Source organism: Xenopus laevis, chromosome 1S (genome assembly GCF_017654675.1).
Source record: "Xenopus laevis strain J_2021 chromosome 1S, Xenopus_laevis_v10.1, whole genome shotgun sequence".
In the NCBI taxonomy this organism is placed as follows: Eukaryota; Metazoa; Chordata; class Amphibia; order Anura; family Pipidae; genus Xenopus; species Xenopus laevis.
The window spans coordinates 89,728,489-89,749,101 of NC_054372.1; the positions used below are offsets into that span (position 1 = coordinate 89,728,489).

Sequence of the window (20,613 nt, forward strand, 5' to 3'; positions counted from 1 at the left end):
GACTCAAATAAATAGAGCAAGAATAGGGAGCAGATCTGCTTCTCTTTTAAAAATGCACAAAAACGCCATTGAAAAAATTGTCTGAATAGCATTGACCTCACCCTTGCTGAGTATATAAACCAGTGGCCTCCATCCAGGGGCTTGCAGGCAACATGTTGCTAACCCAACCCCATGTTATATATATTCCTCTTCTTTTATTCTGTATATTAGGATTTGTTATTGAATGTAATAAAACTTGAACATGCTATTTTTACAGAGGGCACTGACCTCTAAGCTAATTTGGCTTTCGGTTGCTGTGGGTTATGTTTATGCACCCAAAAGCCACACAGACATTTATTTTATATTTTGTTTCATACTTTTAGATGACCTCAATGAAGATGTTCCAGATTCAGTTCCATACAGGGTTTGTGCCACGAAATGCTACAACAGTAAAATTTGCAAAGTATGTGTTCTGTACCTATGTAGATTGACCGCCTGAATACTATATAAAGTGTTTATTTTTCCCTTAACAGGTGTAGGATCCATTATGCAGAATGCTAAGGAACCTGATAAAGGGTTTTTCTGTCATTTGGATCCCCATACTTTAGGTCTACTAAAAACATGTAAACATTAAATAAACCAATAGGATTGTTGTGCCACAGATATGGTTTTATGCATGTTAGTTGCCATCAAGTACATAGCACTGTTTTATTATTACAGAGTGAAAGGAAAAATTAGAATGTTTATTTGCTTAAATTGGATCCAAAGGGAGATGGCCTCTCCATATTTTAAAGCTTTTTTAGTGGGTTTTCAGATAAGAGATCCCAAGCTGGCCATTCCCATACCAGTCATCATACAATATAATTAGTGCTTTTATAAGAGACCTTGATCTTAACTCATATGTATGTACTGTGGATATTGGTCAGATCAGGGTCAGCTGCAACTCCACTTCACTTGTTTATTATTTTAGGATTTGAGTTATATAACTACATTTTGCAGTTTGGAATTAGTGAATTGAATGACCAACAGTAACAGAAAATTAAGTAAATTTGAAATTGTCTTACACTACCACTGTATTAGAAATTACATTTAAGTGGTATTAAAGTTAATTGTATATGTACTTGCTCTTAAAAGATGTTCTTGACTAATTCAATCCACTCGTGACTTTGACTCTAGAAACAATGTTGCAAGCAAGCTGCAAAAAGAGAGACTTAACGCCCGTTACGTTGTACAAACTTAAATAGTTTGGGGAAGAGGATAACTTTAAAATATTATTGTATCATTATTATGAGAGTTAAAGTGGAACTCCGGCTTCCAAACCAAAATTTGATGGAGGCCCACATAACACAGAAACCCCTAATATACCCAGTGTTACCTGTTTTTTTCAAAAAGTATGAATAAATGCCATTTTCTATGCTGAAATTCGGCTGTTTAACAGTTCTTCTCTTTCTGCATCATTTGAAATCCTGGCAGGGAAGGAGGGACTAAACACTGATGTTACAAATTGTAACAACTTCTCCACAGCTTACAGAGAGCATGCAGGAACTACATAACCGACAATGCATTGTACCGTGATGTTCCATTCCTTATTGAAATCATGTGCAGGGAATTGTGGGGTTTGGAGGATGCAGGCTCAGGGCAGATGGCTGCTGATACAAAGTAACAGTAGTCATCCAGCTCAGCAAAGTAGTCCGACAGATCAGCAGGAGAGCAAGGGGCTAGGCTTAGGGAACTGTTCTAAACCATTAAAAAATCATGAAAAGTCTGCATATTTTAATTGACATATATTGCAAAGTTGATTGAATTTATGTTTACTTTTTAAAAAGCTTAGGTTTTATGTTTTTGATGCAGTTCCCGTTTAATTTTATTTATATCCACTTTTGGAGTCCGCTAGTGGTTCTGCGAACCTTGCCTAATACTGTTGGGCTTCTTATAGACTAGATGGTTTGATGTTGACCCTCTTATCGGTTAAATTAATTATGTCAATTTAACTCTACAGTGAAACTTTTTCTTCTTTATTATGTAATGCTCCTTTCTTAGACCTGCATTACTTTTAGACTTGTGCTTGGCAGTAAACTGTACACCAGCCTGTGTGAAGAGTTATCTATTTCCAGCCCACAATGTGCCTGACAGAATCTGAAACCACACAGTTTAATGTGTGACGGTGTTGGACCAAGATGTAAAGCAGGACAGTGGTGCCACAATTTCTCATTGATAGGAATATGCCAGTTTTTTTGAATAACTTAGTTAATCCACCAAGGTTTATTTTTAATTTCCCACTTCTGTAGTTAATAAAATTGCATACTAAAATCTCATTATAGGTATGATCTAGATGCCTGTGACATCCAAGAAAAATATCCTGATCTTTTCCAAGTAAACCTTGAGGTTGAGGTTTCTCCTCGTGATAAACCAGCAGCCAGCAGCCCTCCATGGGAGAACCTGAACACAAAGCGATTAAACCCCAAGATCCTTTTTTCCAGCAGAGAGGAACAACAGGAAATGCTAACCAAATTCGGTAGGAACTTGATTCTGGTAATATTTAGTCTTAGTAAGGCCCTGATATTATATATCTCAGAATAACTATCCAGCTTTCATTTGTTCCTTCTGTTCAAATCTATATTCTTAATTGAAGAGATTCTACATTTACAATTTCCTACCATGGCCATAAGATGTAAATATGTAGATGTTTTACTCTATATTATCATAAAAAAGAATGTTCTATTTGTTTAATATAGGCAAACCTGAACTACCCAGGCAACCAGGATCAACAGCACAATATGAAGGAGACATAAGCATTGGGAAGCCTTCCCCAGACCTGTCAGACTCTGACACGCCCCAGAAAAATAACTTTTTCCAAACACTTGACTGGCAAGGTGCTTTTTATTTTCTTGCTTGCTTTTATTTTATAGCCCACACACACCACAGTGAACACAATTTTGCTTAAATGGAATTGAAAACCATATAATATACAAACATTAGAGGTAGACATCCAACGAGTACAATACAACTGAAGGTAGAGTAAGAAGGCAAAGATAAAGAAAGCTAAATAATGAAATTAAACATAATGACATTAAACATGAGAGGCTTGTAAGTGTTGAAATGGTTTAAGCTATATAGAAGAAATGCTTATATGTGAGGCATCCACAGAAGCTTCTAAAATATATTTAAAAACCTCAGCAACTGTCCAAAAGAGGTTTGCCTTGGAGTTCTCTGAGAAAGGAGAAGTAGATCCTCCACTTTTAGTCTAGAGCAGCGATTCCCAGACAGTGTGGCTATGTGCTTGCAACGCCAGTAGTGACTTGAGAACATGAAAATACATTTACCATGTTTTATTTAAGCAATTCTGGAATTGGCAAATGGTTCTAATTGTCTTTTCAGATCAAACGGGTGTAAGAAATGCTCAAATCGGTAGCCAAGAATATGTGGCTAAAGAAGACAATGAAAATGAATACTTAAGTGACTCAAAAAGTGAGCCATCTGATGAAGAATTTTACACATTTTCTCAAGAAAACCGGGGAGTAAGATGTGAAGAAAATGAGCCTGATGTCAGAACAGATGATTATGTAAACAGAGAGGTTTTGTTTGAGGCCAATAAGGACACTCAATCTACAGAACAGGTACCTCCTGTTGAAGGGGAAGTTGATTTACTTGGACTTAATCCAGCACCAAATCAAGTAGGAACTAATACTGTGGCCTCCGAAATGAAGAATTCCTCTAGTAATGTGGCACTATTAGATGATCTTTTTTCAGATAGCTTGCCAGGCACTGTAAAAACAGACTTTATAGGACAAGACTTGCTAGGAAACAGAGAGGACTTCTTCTTCAGTGGACCTCCTCAAACCTCCGTAGAATCATCAAGCAACTCCTTTGACATTCCACTTTCTTCTTCTGGTATGTATGCTTTTTTTTTTTTATGTATACAAGCAGTTTATTACTTGATACCCTTAACCCCGCAATATTACATGGGCTTGTTTACTCACACCCCGAAGCCGGTTATCTACTATAAGATTTATTTATTATTTTTTACTTCAAGCAGTTAGTAAATAAATCTAATAATAAAAAATTCCCCAGTGCAGGATGGCTAGGGTGACCAAAATGCTTATAGTATCTTTCTGTACCAGTTATCAGAAGACCAAGATAGCGTTCTAGTCATAGCTCGGTTTGGCAGGCCACACCTCCATTTATGAGATATCATAACCCCCTTGGCTTATGTAGCAGTAGCTTTGACATAATCAAAACTACTGATTATGTAAGTATCATTATTGTAAAAAATCAAGTGATATATTTCCATTAGGCAAAATACAAATGGGAAAACAAACATAGGTATAGCCTTGTAAGAGACGGGGTTACTGTTTCTTGATTTCATATGGTCAAATACAAAATGATGTTCTCTGCCATTCTTTCATTTATATTATGTTTCCTTTAGGTAAATATTATAATAATTTGATGACTGAGCTCAAACGTTACGATATTAGGGAGTATATATTTTAGCTGTTCAGTGTTGGCCTCCGTTGAAAAAATTAGAAAGTTGCCACTATTATTTTTTTTTTTAATCAGATCCTTTTGACCCATTTGCAATGTCTATGTCAGAAAATAAATCAAGTGGCCCTGATCTCTTTGAAGGACTCGTTGGGCCAAACTCTGCATCAACTCCAAATGTATATCCTTTAGCACAAAATGCTGCACCTCCTACCTCAAATATTGATTTCCTAAACCTGGGTAAGATTTTTTTACATGTTCTTTGCTCTGTCAGAAAAACTTTTACTGCAAATGCATGAGCAGGTCTTACTGAACATTAGCATGAGTTTGCTAGCTGGAGTCCATCATGCAGGGGAATCATTTGTGGACTGGTAATCCAATAATCTACCTTGCAATGACCAAACATGGAGTAGCTTCAATTTCTCGGTTTGCCCTGTTAAGATCAAAATTTTTTTAAAGAAAAGAGATTTTTTTTGTGGTTAAAAGAATAATGTAGTGCATTGGATTTCTTTAGCAGAAGGAACTTGTTTACCATGCAGTAACTTTTTAATTTGACATGTGAAATGATTGGCTACTACACATGTAATCAAAGTTTCTTAATGTTAACAGTGTTTTTCTTTGCGTGTGCTATTCAGAATATTGCTAAATCTTTAACCATCCTTGTTTTAGATAATCTACCAACACGTCAATCAAAAATTGTTTCCTCTGCAAGCAATCCAGATCTTTTAGGTGGTTGGTCTTCATGGGAAGAAACAACTACGAGTAACAATGTTTTTCTTCCAAAACCTAATAAACCAGCTTTTGAAGGTATGCTTTTGTTTATCTTTCTTTCTTACCCCAGCTATTTATTGTGTATGGTTGATTTCATGTTCAAACTTTTCTTATGTCTGTGGGTGTGCAATAATAAGCCTTTTCTTGTGAAAATTTTTTTAAATATTTTAATTGTTCAGAAACATTTAAATTTTACAAAAGCCAGAAAATGCATACAGGCACCTTTTAATATGTGAGTAGTGTGAAAAAATAGATTTTTGTGCTTACCGTTTAATCCTTTTCTCTTGTCCTACATTGGGGGAAACAGGCACCCATGGGGATGAAGATCCTGTTGCTTGGAGAAAGGACACTAGAAGGTTAAAGTGGCTCCTCCTCTTGCTCTGGGCTTCATCCCCTGTCTACTTCCTCAATCCTCGGTTTTCTGGCTGAAGAAGGATGATTAGCCGTACCTTGTAGCCCAAAGTAATTGGAGAAGGATCTCCTCCCCACAGCAAGCTAAACATGCATGCTTTACACCATTTATGTTAAAACTGCCCTTCTGGTAACGTTGGCTAAGACGTAACTTGTAACTGTACCTAACAGAATTGAACTATAATAGAATTTGTATAGTCTTAGATATAATATAAGGAGGGAAGGCCTGTGTCCCCAAATGTAGGACAAGAGAAAAGGAATTAACGGTAACTACAAAAATCTATTTTTCTCCTGCCTAGATTGGGGGACACAGGCACCATGGGGATGTCCCAAAGCTACCCATGAGGGCGGGACTTAACCTCTAGTGTTCAGTTAACAACCGCCTATAACACCTTCCTCCTGAAGTTCGCTTCGGCTGAGGCATTTGTATGCACCTTATAAAATTTGGAGAAGGTGTGAATGGAGGACCATACTGCAGCCCTACAAACCTGCTCCGCTGAAGCCTTTTGGTAAATCGTCCAAGAAGTGCTGAGTGAGCGAGTGGAATGAGCTCAGACTCCGAATGGTCCTACCTCACACCGCATAGGCCTTCAGGATGGCAGCCTTAATCCATCTTGCAATAGTGGCTTTGGAAGCCCAAAGCCCCTTCCTTGGTCCTTCTGGAATGACAAATAGACTGTCTACTTTCCTAACGCCCTTAGTCGCCTTAGTGTAAGTGTGAAGGGCTCAGACTAAATCTAGGGTGTGTGGTTTCTGTTCCGGTAACGTCTTCGGCTCAGGACAGAATGATGGTACTGTACTATCGTGCCCTGTTTAAGGTGGAATGCCGATATCACCTTTGGAAGAAATTCCAGGGTCGGTCTCAATACTACTTTGTCCCTGTGGAATATCGTGTATGGACGTCAACAGGACAGAGCTGCCAGCTCAGATACTCGTCTAGCTGAAGTGATCACTAGTAGGAATACTGTCTTGATTGTGAGTGTATGCAGTGGAAGTGACTCAAGAGTCTCAAATGGATGTTCCTGCATTACTGAGAGTACTACATTTAGATCCCAAGGAGAGGTAGGATGACTGTACGGGGATGCTAATCGTAATACGCCCTGCAGGAAGGTCTTAACGTTCGGCAGTAAGGCCAGCTGCTTTTGGAAAAGAATGGACAATGCCGATGCCTGGACCTTCAGTGAACTGAGTGCCAGCCCTTTTTTAGGCCCTCCTGAAGAAACTGTAGAAGGTGACTCTATTCCAGACCTGTGGGTCTTGGGTATTGGCCTAGCACCAGGAATGCTCGGTTCCACCATAGCCAGCGCGTCCTCTAAGTTTAGAACCTGTAGGACCACCTGCATGAGGCTTTCCACCTCTCCTCCGGAGAGGATCTGCCCTTCTTCCTCAAAGTCTTCCTCCTGCTGGGCAGGGGACCCTGGTGGGGAGATAGGTGGGCGCTTTGGGGCAGCCTGTTGGGTGCCCATTCTGTGGGGATGTGAGGACAGGTATTCCAGCACTTTGTCAATTGTCTCCGTTATTTTGACTAGGTTTGAAAGACCTGCTAGTGACAAAGAGAGTGCACGCAAAAACTCTGAATCTGAGCCATAGCTGTCACAGAGTTGGCTGGTAGGGCTGAATTAGTTTGGTAAAATGCAGGGGTTGGCGTTGGGGCAGGATTGCAGGAAGCACACAGTTGCTCAGTCGAAGCGCTAGGTAATTTTGCTTAGCAAGAGGCAAAATAGGTTACTCATGGAGTAGCACTTGCTGTTGCCTGCGCCTTGAGAAGGGACTATTCCCTGCCCTGTATCTCATGGTAAGCCTTATTAGCCTTATATGCCCCGGAAGCAGGAAGGTGGAGGCCCAGTAGGTGAGGAACCACTGCCCCCCTTAATGTATCAGCGCTTGTACAGAGTACCTGTGGAAGATATAATATAAGGCAATGAGCTGGAGGAGCTCTGGAACAGTATACACTGGCCCCTATTGTGGTATGGCCCTGATCTATCCCACTGCTCACAGCCACGTAGTGTCCGTCCTCCTCCTGAGGACGCTAAAAGAAAACTGAGGATTGAGGAAGTTAAGGGATCCTGTCATCGGAAAACAAGTTTTTTTCAAAACGCATCAGCTAATAGTGCTACTCCAGCAGAATTCTGCACTGAAATCCATTTCTCAAAAGAGCAAACAGGTTTTTTTATATTCAATTTTGAAATCTGACATGGGGCAAGACATTTTGTCAATTTCCCAGCTGCCCCCAGTCATGTGACTTGTGCCTGCACTTTAGGAGAGAAATGCTTTCTGGCAGGCTGCTGTTTTTCCTTCTCAATGTAACTGAATGTGTCTCAGTGGGACATGGGTTTTTACTATTGAGTGCTGTTCTTAGATCTACCAGGCAGCTGTTATCTTGTGTTAGGGAGCTGCTGTCTGGTTACCTTCCCATTGTTCTTTTGTTTGGCTGCTGGGGGGAAAAAGGGAGGAAGGTGTTATCACTCCAACTTGCAGTATAGCACCAAAGAGTGATTGAAGTTTATCAGAGCACAAGTCACATGACTAGGGGCAGCTGGGAAATTGATAATATGTCTAGCCCCATGTCAGATTTTAAAATTGAATATAAAAAAATCTGTTTGCTCTTTTGAGAAATAGATTTCAGTGCAGAATTCTGCTGGAGCAGCACTATTAACTGATTAATTTTGAAAAAAATAATTTTTCCCATGACAGTATCCCTTTAGCAGGGGATGAAGCCCAGAGCAGGAGGAGGAGCCACTTTATCCTTTAATGTCCTTTCTCCAAGCAACAGGATCTTCATCCCCATGGTGCCCGTGTCCCCCAATCTAAGCAAGAGAAAGCTTCACTGCTAGTTAAGTTCCTACTACTGGCAACAGAGTCATTTTAAACATTGTAACAGCATGTGTTTATACTGTGGGCAGACAATCTAAAGGGTTCAGCTGCTGTCAGCCTGCATATTTTTGCAGGCTGAGAGAAGCAGACTTGCACCATGGTCCTGCAAAAAAAAAATGCAGGCTGCCAGCAGCTGAACCTTTGAGTCTGTGTGCCCACAGCCTTAGGCCAGTTACAACCCTTCTGTTACTTATTCCCACTAAAAAGAGCAGGAAAAACTAGTAATAAGAGGCACACAAATTAGACTGCTGAACTATAGCCCTTGTCATACTTCATCAATCATAGATCAAATTTTGCTTGAGATTTGCTTGGTTTCAGGCATGGTTGTAGTGCATCAAATTCTTAATTTCCCAATTACTAATTCTTCTGTTATGTTTTGTTAGGGCCAGCATTTTCTACTACCAGTCACTTAAGCACATCTTCAAGTTCATCTTCCAGCCAGACAAAGTCTTCAAGTTTTGACCCTTTTGCTGATCTTGATAATCTCAGTTCATCCCTGCAAGGTAAATATGACAAAAAAATTATTCATTTTCGCAAGAAAGGAAAATGCAATTCTAAACAAAGCAACAGTCCAATATACATTTATACATTTAAATGTTTATTTAATTGCAGTTCAATGCAAGGTTTGTTTATCCATTTCTGTTCTCTGGCTCTGACTCTTGAAACAATGTAGCAAGTTGAGGTCTCCTTTAGCGTTTTTAAAGGGGTGTGTCACAATTTAGTAAGTTTTAAAATGGCTAATTATAAGCAAATTTTCAAATGGCCTTCAATTTTTTTTCCGTTTTTGCATTATTTGCCTTCTTCTGGTGCTTTCAAATGGGAGTCACTGACCCCATCCAAAAACAAATGCTCTGTAAGGCTACCAATTTATTGATATTGCTACTTTTTATTTCTCTTTCTAGTCAGACCCTCCCCTATTTATATTCCAGTTAATGTGTGGTTGCTAGTGTAATTTAGGCCCTAGCAACCAGAAATTGCAAATTGGAGAGCTGCTGAATAAAAATAATTAAAAAAAACTACTAATAATAAATAAAAACATATTGCACATTGTCTCAGAATATCTCTCTACAACATACTAAGGGTCAGATTTATCAAAGGTCGAATTTATGTGAATTTTTTTTTCACTAATAAATTTTAATATACTCACAACTCAAATGGGAGGTTAATTAAGAATAAATTTCAATGTCTAATATTCAATCGAATAGGAAGGACCCGATAATTTGATTCGAGTTTTCCCTCCAATAAAAATAGAATGTTTATTAAAATCTTCAAATGGCTCAACGGACCTCTGCCATCGACTTGTACATTAACTTGGCAGGTTTTAGGTGGCAAATATTCAAATTAGGACTGTTTCCATGGTCAAGGTATGATGAAGCTCACATTTGAATTTACACTGAATAGTGTGAATTTTGACACCAAAAGAAATTCAAAATTCTAATTTAAATTTACTATTCGACCCTTAATAAATCCACCCCTAAAAGTTAATTTAAATAATTTAAGGTGAACAACCCCTATTATCCCCTATTAACCCCTATTATTGTGGCTTGCAACATTGTTTCAGGAGTCTGAGCTAGGTGTCCAGGGAGTATAAAGTCAAATAATACTTTTTGAAATCACATTTATCAATTAGTGTAAAACAATTAAAAAATAGTATTTTCTTTCACTATGCCACTTTCTTTCACTAGTACGTTTTCAGTCTATTTTATATGCTTCTCGGCAAAATTCTAATATCATTTTTTTTAATTACTTTTTAGGCATATCGCAATTCCCTTCTCAATCCACTGAAAAATCTGCACAGAAAGTCAATAATTCGTGGCACCCAGTAAAACAACCTGCTAAACCACAGACTAGTGGTAACCCATGGCAGTCACAAGCTAAGCCTGCTACACAGTCAAAGCCTAACTACAATACAAACTTTAGTGTAATTGGAGGAAGAGAAGAAAGAGGTATCAGAGCTCCAGGTTTTGGTAAATATCATTAGCTACAATCTTTTACAAAAGAAAACAACATTGCAGTTTGAGCAGATAAGTGAAAATCTCCCCGATCTTGTAGGCTATAATGAAAAATATAACCTGTTTTTTATAACCGGTTTTATTTTGGGCAACATATAAATATTATACATATATAACATGTATAATAAATAAAATAAGACATGCTTGTTTTACTTTTTACATATTATTATTATTTTTAAATGACAAATGACTCCTTTATTGAAGCTTCTTATAGACTAGATATTGTCCCTGTTTCCCAGTGGGGGTGTTCTTTTAGTCCCTGGCAGACGCACAGTAGGAAGGGAAAAGCCAATCACAGCACTGAAGTCATAAAAGAAAAGAGGCTTCAGTTCCCTATCAGGTCTACCTAGCTGCTGATTGGTTCCTATTCTACAGTGCAATCTGCTAAGTACCACAGGCTCCACTGCACACCCTGGGAATGGAAGCAGCAGGAATTGGAACAGATGGGCGGGATTAGGAAGGTTTCTGCAGAAACACACAATCCTTCAATGTTTAAGAGTATAATACACTGGCACATTCTTGTTTTTCTCACAATATGTCTCCTTTAAACTTCCCACATTTGATTATAATACTATTTGATTATTTAAATAAACATTGTCATGGGATTTTTTCACATTAGTGAAATATTTCATAACTGTATATATTTTAAAAGTTCATTGCATCAGTTGTGTCCGTTAAAGAATACGTAAACCTTTATTTTTTTTCTCTCTCTAAAATTACCCTAATCAGCCCCAAGAATAACACGTTTCTCATTTCTCTGATGAGGCAGCTGAACTGCAGCTCTTTTATCTACTTCCTTGTCCAACATGAAACTCCACCCCTTAGCTTTCTTTCTCTCTCAAAGAGGCCTATTATGCTTGCCTGATTGATTTCCATTGGAGCAGAATCAGGTGTGCCAGGTAGGCACCTCTTTGAGTCGGAGAGAAAAATAGAGGTAAGAGGGTGGAGTTTCATGCTAGACAAAGATGTAGCTAAAAGAGTTGCTTGTAATGAAATAAGACTCAGTAGAGGGAGAAACGTATGTTATTCTGGGGGTGTTTAGAGTAATTTTAAGAGATTTTAAGATAAAAGGCTTACTTATCCTTTGAGCCTCCCATTTCACTCTCGTCATTAAATTTAATCTTCAAGTTAACTTTTAATATGTTATAGAATGGCCAATTCTAATCAATTTTTGGCCTTCATTATTTTTTATGGCTTTTGAATTATTTGTCTTCCTTTTCTGATTCTTTCCAGCTTTTAAATGAACCCCATCTAAAAAAACTAATGCTCTGTACAGCTACAAATGTATTGTTATTGCAACTTTTTATTTTTCATCTTTCTATTCAGGCCCTCTCCTATTCATATTCCAGTCTCTTATTCAAATCAATGTATGGCTGAAAATGCAAACTGCAGACACAAAATAACACAAAAACCACAAATAAAAATGAAAAATAATTGCAAATTCTCTCAAAATATCACTGTCAACATCATACTAAAAGTTAACTTAAAGGTGAACAACACCTTCCAAACAGCCACCCACAAGCATTTCAAGAAGCAATAGTCAATCTTTATTTGTCTTGTGGAAATACGGCTACTAATAGTATTTCTAGAATGGTTTTAAGCCACCATCAGAAATCATGGCGCCTCATACTACTTGGCATGAGATGGGTTATTTTCAGAGTTCCCATTTCTGGACAGTTAATGGATGGACCCTTGCTGCTAATTAGACCTCAGCCTGATCATTCCCATGCATTTCATGGTTCATGAAACTCCCTAGTAAGCACTTGGGCATTTTAATTATAATGTCAGAGACTATAGTATAGGCTTCATAGAATATCTTTGTTTGTGAGGATTTCCAGTTAGAAAGAACTTTTCTTCCTGTAGTCCCAATATACAGAAGGCCATATTGGTAAAGCATTCATTGTTTTTTTTTTTTAAAATGTTATTTAGTTCTTTTCAGCCAGGTACCCTTAGATTATGCCCACTCTTTGGGTAAAAGGGGGGTGCAACCTTTAGGTCACTAAACAGAAACTAATTTAATTTACCTAAAAAATTATACTGTTAAAATTATTGGCATTGGATGCAGGTTAGTGTGCAGAGGAACAGTATATTTGACCTCCCATAGTTACAATGTGTAGATTTAGTTGATCTTTAATGATAAAGTTCTGTGCATATCAGAATCTGTGCCTCCATACACAGCTTTTAGTATTCAGGCATGTCACATGCATCTTGAGCTTGTTTTTCATAATTCTTTTTTCTATCTTATAAATTAAGGACTGAAGCCAAAGGTTTCTAAAAGTGATTTTGGGGATTTGTTATCTAATCATGGATTTTCAGCAAAAACTGATAAGAAAGGGCCAAGAACCATTGCAGAAATGAGAAGACAAGAGCTGACAAAAGACATAGATCCTCTGAAATTAAAGGTAAGGTTGTCATTTTCTACCAAAACTTTTGTTTTTTAATACTGTCTTTGTATATTGTATGATCACTCTAGTATATCTACATGTGTATTTAGTTACATTTGAAAAACATTGTTACCTAAGTAAATCTGCACTGTGAAGAAGGCAAAGAAGAAGGATAAAAGTTTGATATCAACTTGGCACAGGTCTGTATCATTACTGTTGTTATTAACATTTATGCCAACATATTGCACAGCTCTGTAAAATAAATGTGCTCATACAAAGAACATACATAATTACATATAGTATTCACCATACTGGCCCACCTGGAACCTACTTCTGCTTGTTATCAATTTGCAAACAGCGAGTCTTATCATCTTTTCCTTCCTGATTATGATTTAAAAGTACTAAATGATACTTTGCATATCGTTGAGTTATGAATGGCATTTCAGACCTCATGAACAAATTCAGGGTGTTAGCATAAAAGGCACTATGTTTTCCCAAAGCTAGTAACCCATACTACCTGATGATTGGTTGCTAAAGGTTACTAGACCAGTAGCAGAATTTGCACTTTTGATTACAATATCACCAATCCAAAAAGTTGTTCAGCACTTTTAAATAACCGTCAAGAAGACAAAGTGCTGGGAAAATATAATGCATCCTTGCATGCTGTCTTGCAACACATAAAATGATAACGCAGGTATGGGATTTGGAGTTTTCTGGATAAGGGGGTCCCTTCATAATTTGTAACTTTATGTGTAAAAATCATTTCTAATCACTTCATATTCTAAAAGTAATTTAAACTTAATAGGATTGTTTTGCCGCCAATAAGGTTTATCCATATCTTAGTTGGATGAAGTATGAGGTACTGTGTGTTATTACAGAGAAAAAGTAATCTTGTTTTCAAATTTTTAATTATTTAATTAAAATGAGAGATGACCTTCCCTTATTTTGGAGAATTCTGGATAACGGATCGTATACCTATACAATACAAATGGTGTTGAGTTTGTTGTCTAGCTGCTGATACAGAGAAGTAGATTTGTTTTCTCCTGTGATTTAGCTTTTATGTACAATACACCAAAAACATAATGGTTTTCTCTTGCATCATTGGAGTATATTTGACTTTACCTGTTATGTTACAACTTGCAGGATTTTTTTTTGTTGTTATTTAGATTTTAGATTGGATTGAAGGCAAAGAAAGAAATATAAGGGCACTGATATCCACACTTCACACTGTTTTATGGGAAGGAGAAACAAAATGGAAGCCTGTCAACATGGCTGAATTGGTCACTCCTGATCAAGTAAAAAAATATTACCGGAAAGCAGTGCTTGTGGTGCATCCAGACAAGGTAAGAGTTGTGTTTATAGGAGCTGCAAAGATTTTGGCTTTGTTTTTTCTAATGATGTGTGCCAACAAGCCAGTGGTTCTGGATGCATAGTTAGCCACACTTTTGTAACCTTATATATTGTGGTTTGTGTTAAAAGGAGGCAACCAAACCCTGCATTGCATCTACAAATATAAATTCTTCAGGCAGTTAATTCTACAACTATGCTCCAACTGGGGGGGGGGGGGGATCTCTTATTATATCTGTAGCAGAAAGTTCTGCCCATCCAGTGGCACTCAAATGGTGAATCATAATCCACTACAATTTCTTAAGATAGTGAGCAGGTGGTTTTGTACCTGCATGTTGCAGCATATCTTTAAAGTTCCTAAACGGCATAGTACTCAAGACAGCATTCATTATACAATAGTATAGTTCATTTAAGTAGTATACATTATTTATCACATACAGTCTTGGTGCAAAAGTTTTAATCTTGCGCATACTACAACAATCTTTATAGTTTTGGGGGGGGGTCCATTTTTTGTCACATATTTATATTGTTTTCATATGTTTCCCATGGGGAAGTATTAACACAGTAATAATGGAATATTATTTAGTCCAACATATTACAACCTGAATAATCAAATGCTAACGCAGCAGATTTTCAAACTAGTTCCTTTATTTCTTTTTTTTTCTTTTTAGGCTACTGGGCAGCCTTATGAACAATATGCCAAAACGATCTTCATGGAGCTAAATGATGCCTGGTCAGAATTTGAAAATCAAGGATCAAGATCCCTTTATTAGAAGCATAAGATCTACATCTTCTTTGGTGTAACTGGCTGTTAGCCTGTCATCATATGAGCCCACCTCCAATGTTCAATCTGCAAGAAAACAGACCAATTTTGAGAATTCTTTTACTTTAATAGCAACTGACATACATTTACTTTTGTTACTTTTTTTTGATTAGTGCATTCCAGACTTGATGGCATTCTCTACCATGCTAAACTCCCTTTCAGCAAACTACTTAGTGCATGCTACACTCCAGGAGCACTGCTTACAAGCACAAAATAGTTGCAGATTTAGTCTGATAGAGAACAAACTATTGAAATACATAGGTGCAAACTAAAATATTTTGTCCAGACAGAATCTGATCTTCCTTGAAAAGGAATAGATGCTTTGAGGGACATAAACACAAATATGCCAATATAAGACCAGTTATTTTGAAAATAAAAAGCACCCTGTCTACAGTTATATATTCTAACATAAATACAATCTACTGGGCATGTATTCAAAAGCTCCCAAAAGTCACTCTTTTTTTTCTTTACTTTTGTATACAATTTCTCAGTTTGAGAGGAACTTTGAGATGAATACTCACCCTTGATTTGAGCAAATCATTTTCCCCACACCTCCCTAGCAGGCTGGAACCTTTTTTGTGTTCCAAGACCTTATTCAGTTGGTTGTAATGGGATTCTGGGATTTGCAGCCCCAGCCTTCCTTCCTTCCCAGATCTCTCACTGATCTTAACTTGGCAGCTTCATCCAGAGCTGGTTCAAACAATGCTTGTGCAAACCTTTTAATTGTTTTGTACATTTGGTTGATTTATTTCCTTTGGCAAAGCCTTCTACACAGAAATAAAACTGCCGGCTACGGAAGGGTTTAGGAAGCAAGTAGAATAGGATGAGCCTCTGTATAAAGCCATGGCACAGATTTCAAGCTGTTCGTAAGAAATTTAGGAGGGGAGGCAGGTGGAATGGGACAAACACTGCTCTGTCACTGGCTGATGCTGAGGAATGCAAGTCCCATAATTCATTGGGGTCTAGTGGTTTCCTCAGGTAAGAAGACTGAAGAGTCATGCATGCTATGCACAAAAAACTTTTTTTTCAGTCATGGAGGAAGCTTCTACACCAGCTTAACATTAGCTCAGTTGATTGAACTAATATAGTAGTCCTCTTTTAACCTCACATCACAGATAGATTGGAAAATCTCCCCTGCAGCGGGCGAATCTCCCCAAATAGGCAAGTCTTTGGAAAGACAATGCACACCTGTTCAGTGTTCTTCTTTGCACCTAGCAGCTGCCCTCAGTACATGTACCAAAATAGCCATTAATGTACCATTAATGTCTCCTTGCAACATTTTATAAGGCTATGGTTTTCGAGTCGGTTTGCTCTTATTTGAGAAGGTTTTTTAAGAATAAATCTGTTTACAAATTTAACTGTAGAAGATTCCTTATATTATTATGTTGTAATCTATTTTAAACAAATGTGATGTTTTCTGCCTAAAGGCATAGGGACAATTTTTGCTTGCACTCCTGACTTTCAAAAACTACTGCTGTATATTTCTGTATTGTACAAGACACCCCTGAAAGTATGGAAATCAGATTCTTTCTTCCAGTAGCCTACAGTAAGTACATCATTACACGCAATATCATGTTTTAAGTGATGTATGGAAACCCACTTTGGGCATTGTTAGCTGTGAATGGGGCATATATAGATTCTGTTGTTAACCAGCAGCTGCATTTGAAGAGGAGTTTCACCTAAAAATCCACTATTAGTATGTTGCACTATATTAGCAGTTAGTCATTATGTTTGTGTGTGTATATTTAGCTAATAAGTCTCTTTCTAACTTGGAATTTACAGTGCTATAGGGGTTTTTTTTTAGTTACTGACCCAGGGAAAAAGCAATAGTTCTAATACCAGAGTTTTGTTTCCGTGTGTTTCATTCTAGTTGCTTACTCTCAAAGGTTATTGAATATTAGATAAAGAATAGCTAACCATGTACTTACATTCCCACCCCCCAACATATACAAAATGGTACTTTTCAGGTGAACTTTCTCTGTGTTTTAGCAAACTGTATATAACATCTTGTTGCGCTGGCTCAATGCAAAAGCCCCTTGCTTTGTAACTGGTAAAATATCATAATAAGTACTGATTTACTTGATACTTTATTTTCTATAATTGATTGTAGATGTACATTTTTTCAGTTATGTATACAATCATTTTCATTGCATTATGTACATAATTAAACTCTTTTCTTCTATGTCTTGGTTGTGTATTTTTAATTAGGAAAAAGCTTAATATTGTAATGTAAAGATACCTCTCTGTATGTCATTTCAGGATTTTTTTTGGGGGGGGGCATCTTATTCGATGGGGGAGTTCACCTTTAAATAAGCCTTTAGTATGTAGTTCTTAAAGCAGAGGGGATCACTCCAAGATCAGATTGAACTTTAAGTGCCCAAGTGTGAAATGCATTTCAGCCAGTAAATGAACTCAAGTGCCTAGAATGACATTGGCCTAATAACTGGGTTAAAAATCAGAAGTTGGCATTGCCTAGTTATTAATTAAATAAAAATATAGTGTTTGGTGAACAGGCATCCATATATGGATCAAGCTGTGTAATATTTTTATGCAGGATTCACGTAGAAGGGTAAATGATTAGAATGGTACCAAATCAATAAGCTTCATACTAACAAGTCTACTGCTTATTTAATATTTAGAATGAAAACATATTTTTGAATAGAGTTACAGTAGGTACATAAGATTTGCTGTTTGCCTATTTGGACTACACAAAAGCTGTGATGCCATACAAAGCATTTTAAATAGCTAATGAGAGTACTGGTTTCTGTTTAACTGAGTACATTACGAAGAAAGGAATGTAATAAAACAAAGGAAATCTCAACTTATTCATGAATCATAGGTAAAGTTTTCTTTTATATCCAGTGCTATTAACGTCTATTATAAGCATTAGCATCACTGGAATATTATATAGTGGGTACTGAACTTAAAGTGGGAAAATGTAATTTTAGTATATATGGGCAAGTAATGGTTGCTTATCATTGGGCAGGCACACTTATTTCTAGCTATACAGTATATATGCATAGTAGCCTCTGATGGTGATGTCCTTGAAGTGTGTTATTCAAATGCTAGTGCTTGTTTTGAATCTCAGTCTAGACATGGGTGTGAGCAGAAGCTGTTGCTGGGGTGTAAGTAGTAGTATTTCCTGGAGTAGTATTTCTCAGGAGTACTTACATAGTTATTTTGATTCTTCACTTAACTGCCTTTACCCATGTTTAAGACCATAGCTTAAAATGCTTGTTTGGTGTAATGACCGCTTACAGAAAATGTAGAAAAATTGTGTCTTGCTGCACTAAACTCCCTGTAATTGTAAAACACTAAATTGAGAGTGACATTTACATCATTTAGCTCCTTTACAACTACTAGCAAGCATCAATGGGTCAGGATCATTTGTCCTTCTGACACACAGATTAAAATCATGGGCTTATCTACCAATGGCACGTGCTCCTGTACCATTCACTTGGTGCAAACAGTGCTGTACTTAAAGTGGACTTGCCACCCTAATAGATTATAAATCCTTTGCTATCATGTTAATCGAGTAAAACAAACTATTTAAACTATATAAAGTATTTAAATCTTGATTTCTTTTGTCTGGTAACTCATAATCACAGCAGGCAGGCACCATTTTGCGGACACTGATTAAGGCAAGTTTTGGATCACCCAAAATCTTTCATATGTCAAAATGGGTGATTTAGTACCCAAGCCCATGCTACACAATTCTAGACCATGAGGAAAGAGGGTGAATATAAGGAGTGCAGTAATACGTAGGAAGCGCTGAATGAAAAGTGACTGTCCCACCTCTGTGCCTCCCCAGCCCCTTCTGTATTTGGTGTTGCCGAATGCAATCGTTATTACATGTAATGTGAGGCATAACACTTTGTGCTCCATTAGATGTGCAACGAGTTTGAAAGGGAAATTCCAACTTTACTTAACATTTACATTCCTTTGAACCAAGATTCATTTGCTGCATGTTGTTGACAGTAGAGTTAGTATTTTTATTCTAATGCACGTGTACCTGGGTTGCACAAGGCTTCAATTGAAAATATCTTTCCTGATAAAATAAAGATACTGTATTGTGAACTATATATCAACTTTCTTTAGGCATCTGTCCTTTTAGGTAGTTACAGTTGTGTTTAGAATAATAGCAGTGTGTTTAAAATAAATCCTTATAATAGCTTTTATTTTCATCTACACAAATGCATTGGGAACACTGCACATTCTATTCCAAATCAAAACATGAAGAAAAATCAAATTTGTGTTATTCCTTTACAGAAAGTGAAGAAAACAGAGTATTAGGCTGTTCCAAAAAAAAAAGTTGTCTCCATTCTTCTTTATAGACTCATTCACTGTATAAACTGAAAAATGTTTCAAGATTTTGCTTTCCTTTAAATTACTGAACTAATATTTAGTTGTATAACCAGTGTTTCTGAGAACTGCTGCACATCTGTGTTGCATGGAGTCCACCAACTTCTGGCACCTGTTACATTCCATAATTCTTCTGCATTTCTTGGTTTTGCCTCAGAAACAGCATTTTTGATGTCACCCCAAGTTTTCTATTGGATTAAACTCTGTTTACAGGTGCGTTTGGGGTTGTTGTCTTGTTGAAACTCCCTTTTCAAGGGCATTTTGTCTTCAGCATAAGGCAACATGACCTCTTCAAGTATTTTGATGTATTGAAACTAATCCATAATCCCTGGCATGAGATAAATAGGCCCAACACCATAGTATGAGAAACATCCACATATCATGATGCTTGTGCCACAATGTTTCACTGTCTTCACAAGTACTGTGGCTTGAATTCAGTGTTTTGGGGTCTGACAAACTGTCTGTGGCCCCTAGACCCAGAAAAAATATTTGTAGTGTCAGCCCCTAGCATTTCATAATACAGTGATGCCCCATAATTATATGACCTAGTTCCCCAACATTTTAAGTTTCCCCAGTTCTCAGAATCTGTTTTTTTTTTTTATTAGAATGTGGCTCTTCCTCCTTTGGATTTCCAGACGCACCTTTGTTTTGGAATTTAATTAAAGAGTAGTTTGTGTATCCAGGCTCTGCAGATGTTTCTTAAACTGTGAGGTCTGGTATGGTTCAGAGAGACTGGCGAATTGCTAATGCGGTGACACTATTCAAAAAGGGATCCCGTTCTCTGCCTCAAAACTACAGGCTTGTTAGTTTGACATCAGTAGTAGGAAAGCTTTTCGAAGGGGTATTAAGGAAATACTTGGTTGAACACCCTTTGCTGGCAATGACAGCCTGAAGTCATGAACTCATGGACATCACCAGATTCTGGGTTTCCTGCTTTTTAATGCTCTGCAGCGGCTTTCAGTTGCTGTTTGTTTGTGGGCCTTTCTGTCTGAAGTTATGTCTTCAGCAAGTGAAATGCATGCTCAATTGTGTTCAGATTAGGTGACTGACTTGGCTATTCAAGAATATTCCACTTCTTTGCTTTAATAAACTCTAGGGTTGCTTTGGCTTTATGTTTTGGGTCATTGTCCATCTAAATTATGAAATGCCTCCCAATCAATTTGACTGCATT

At 37.3% G+C, this 20,613-nt stretch overlaps 1 protein-coding gene across 2 annotated transcripts in view; it reads left to right on the forward strand.

Moving 5' to 3' along the window:
- gak.S (cyclin G associated kinase S homeolog) overlaps window positions 1-17,262 on the forward strand; it is a 42,287-nt gene extending 25,025 nt beyond the window's left edge. Inside the window, exons 19-29 of one of the 2 annotated variants that reach the window (XM_018243595.2) lie at window positions 363-442; window positions 2,301-2,494; window positions 2,715-2,852; window positions 3,358-3,870; window positions 4,537-4,698; window positions 5,128-5,265; window positions 8,898-9,017; window positions 10,269-10,481; window positions 12,780-12,928; window positions 14,077-14,253; window positions 14,929-17,262. In XM_018243595.2, the coding sequence (XP_018099084.1) occupies window positions 363-442; window positions 2,301-2,494; window positions 2,715-2,852; window positions 3,358-3,870; window positions 4,537-4,698; window positions 5,128-5,265; window positions 8,898-9,017; window positions 10,269-10,481; window positions 12,780-12,928; window positions 14,077-14,253; window positions 14,929-15,030 (1,986 nt within the window). In that variant the 3' untranslated portion in view covers window positions 15,031-17,262. The remainder of the gene's footprint in view (window positions 1-362; window positions 443-2,300; window positions 2,495-2,714; window positions 2,853-3,357; window positions 3,871-4,536; window positions 4,699-5,127; window positions 5,266-8,897; window positions 9,018-10,268; window positions 10,482-12,779; window positions 12,929-14,076; window positions 14,254-14,928) is intronic. The other variant, XM_018243596.2, reaches the window with a different exon arrangement.
- The last annotated feature ends 3,351 nt before the right edge of the window (window positions 17,263-20,613 follow it).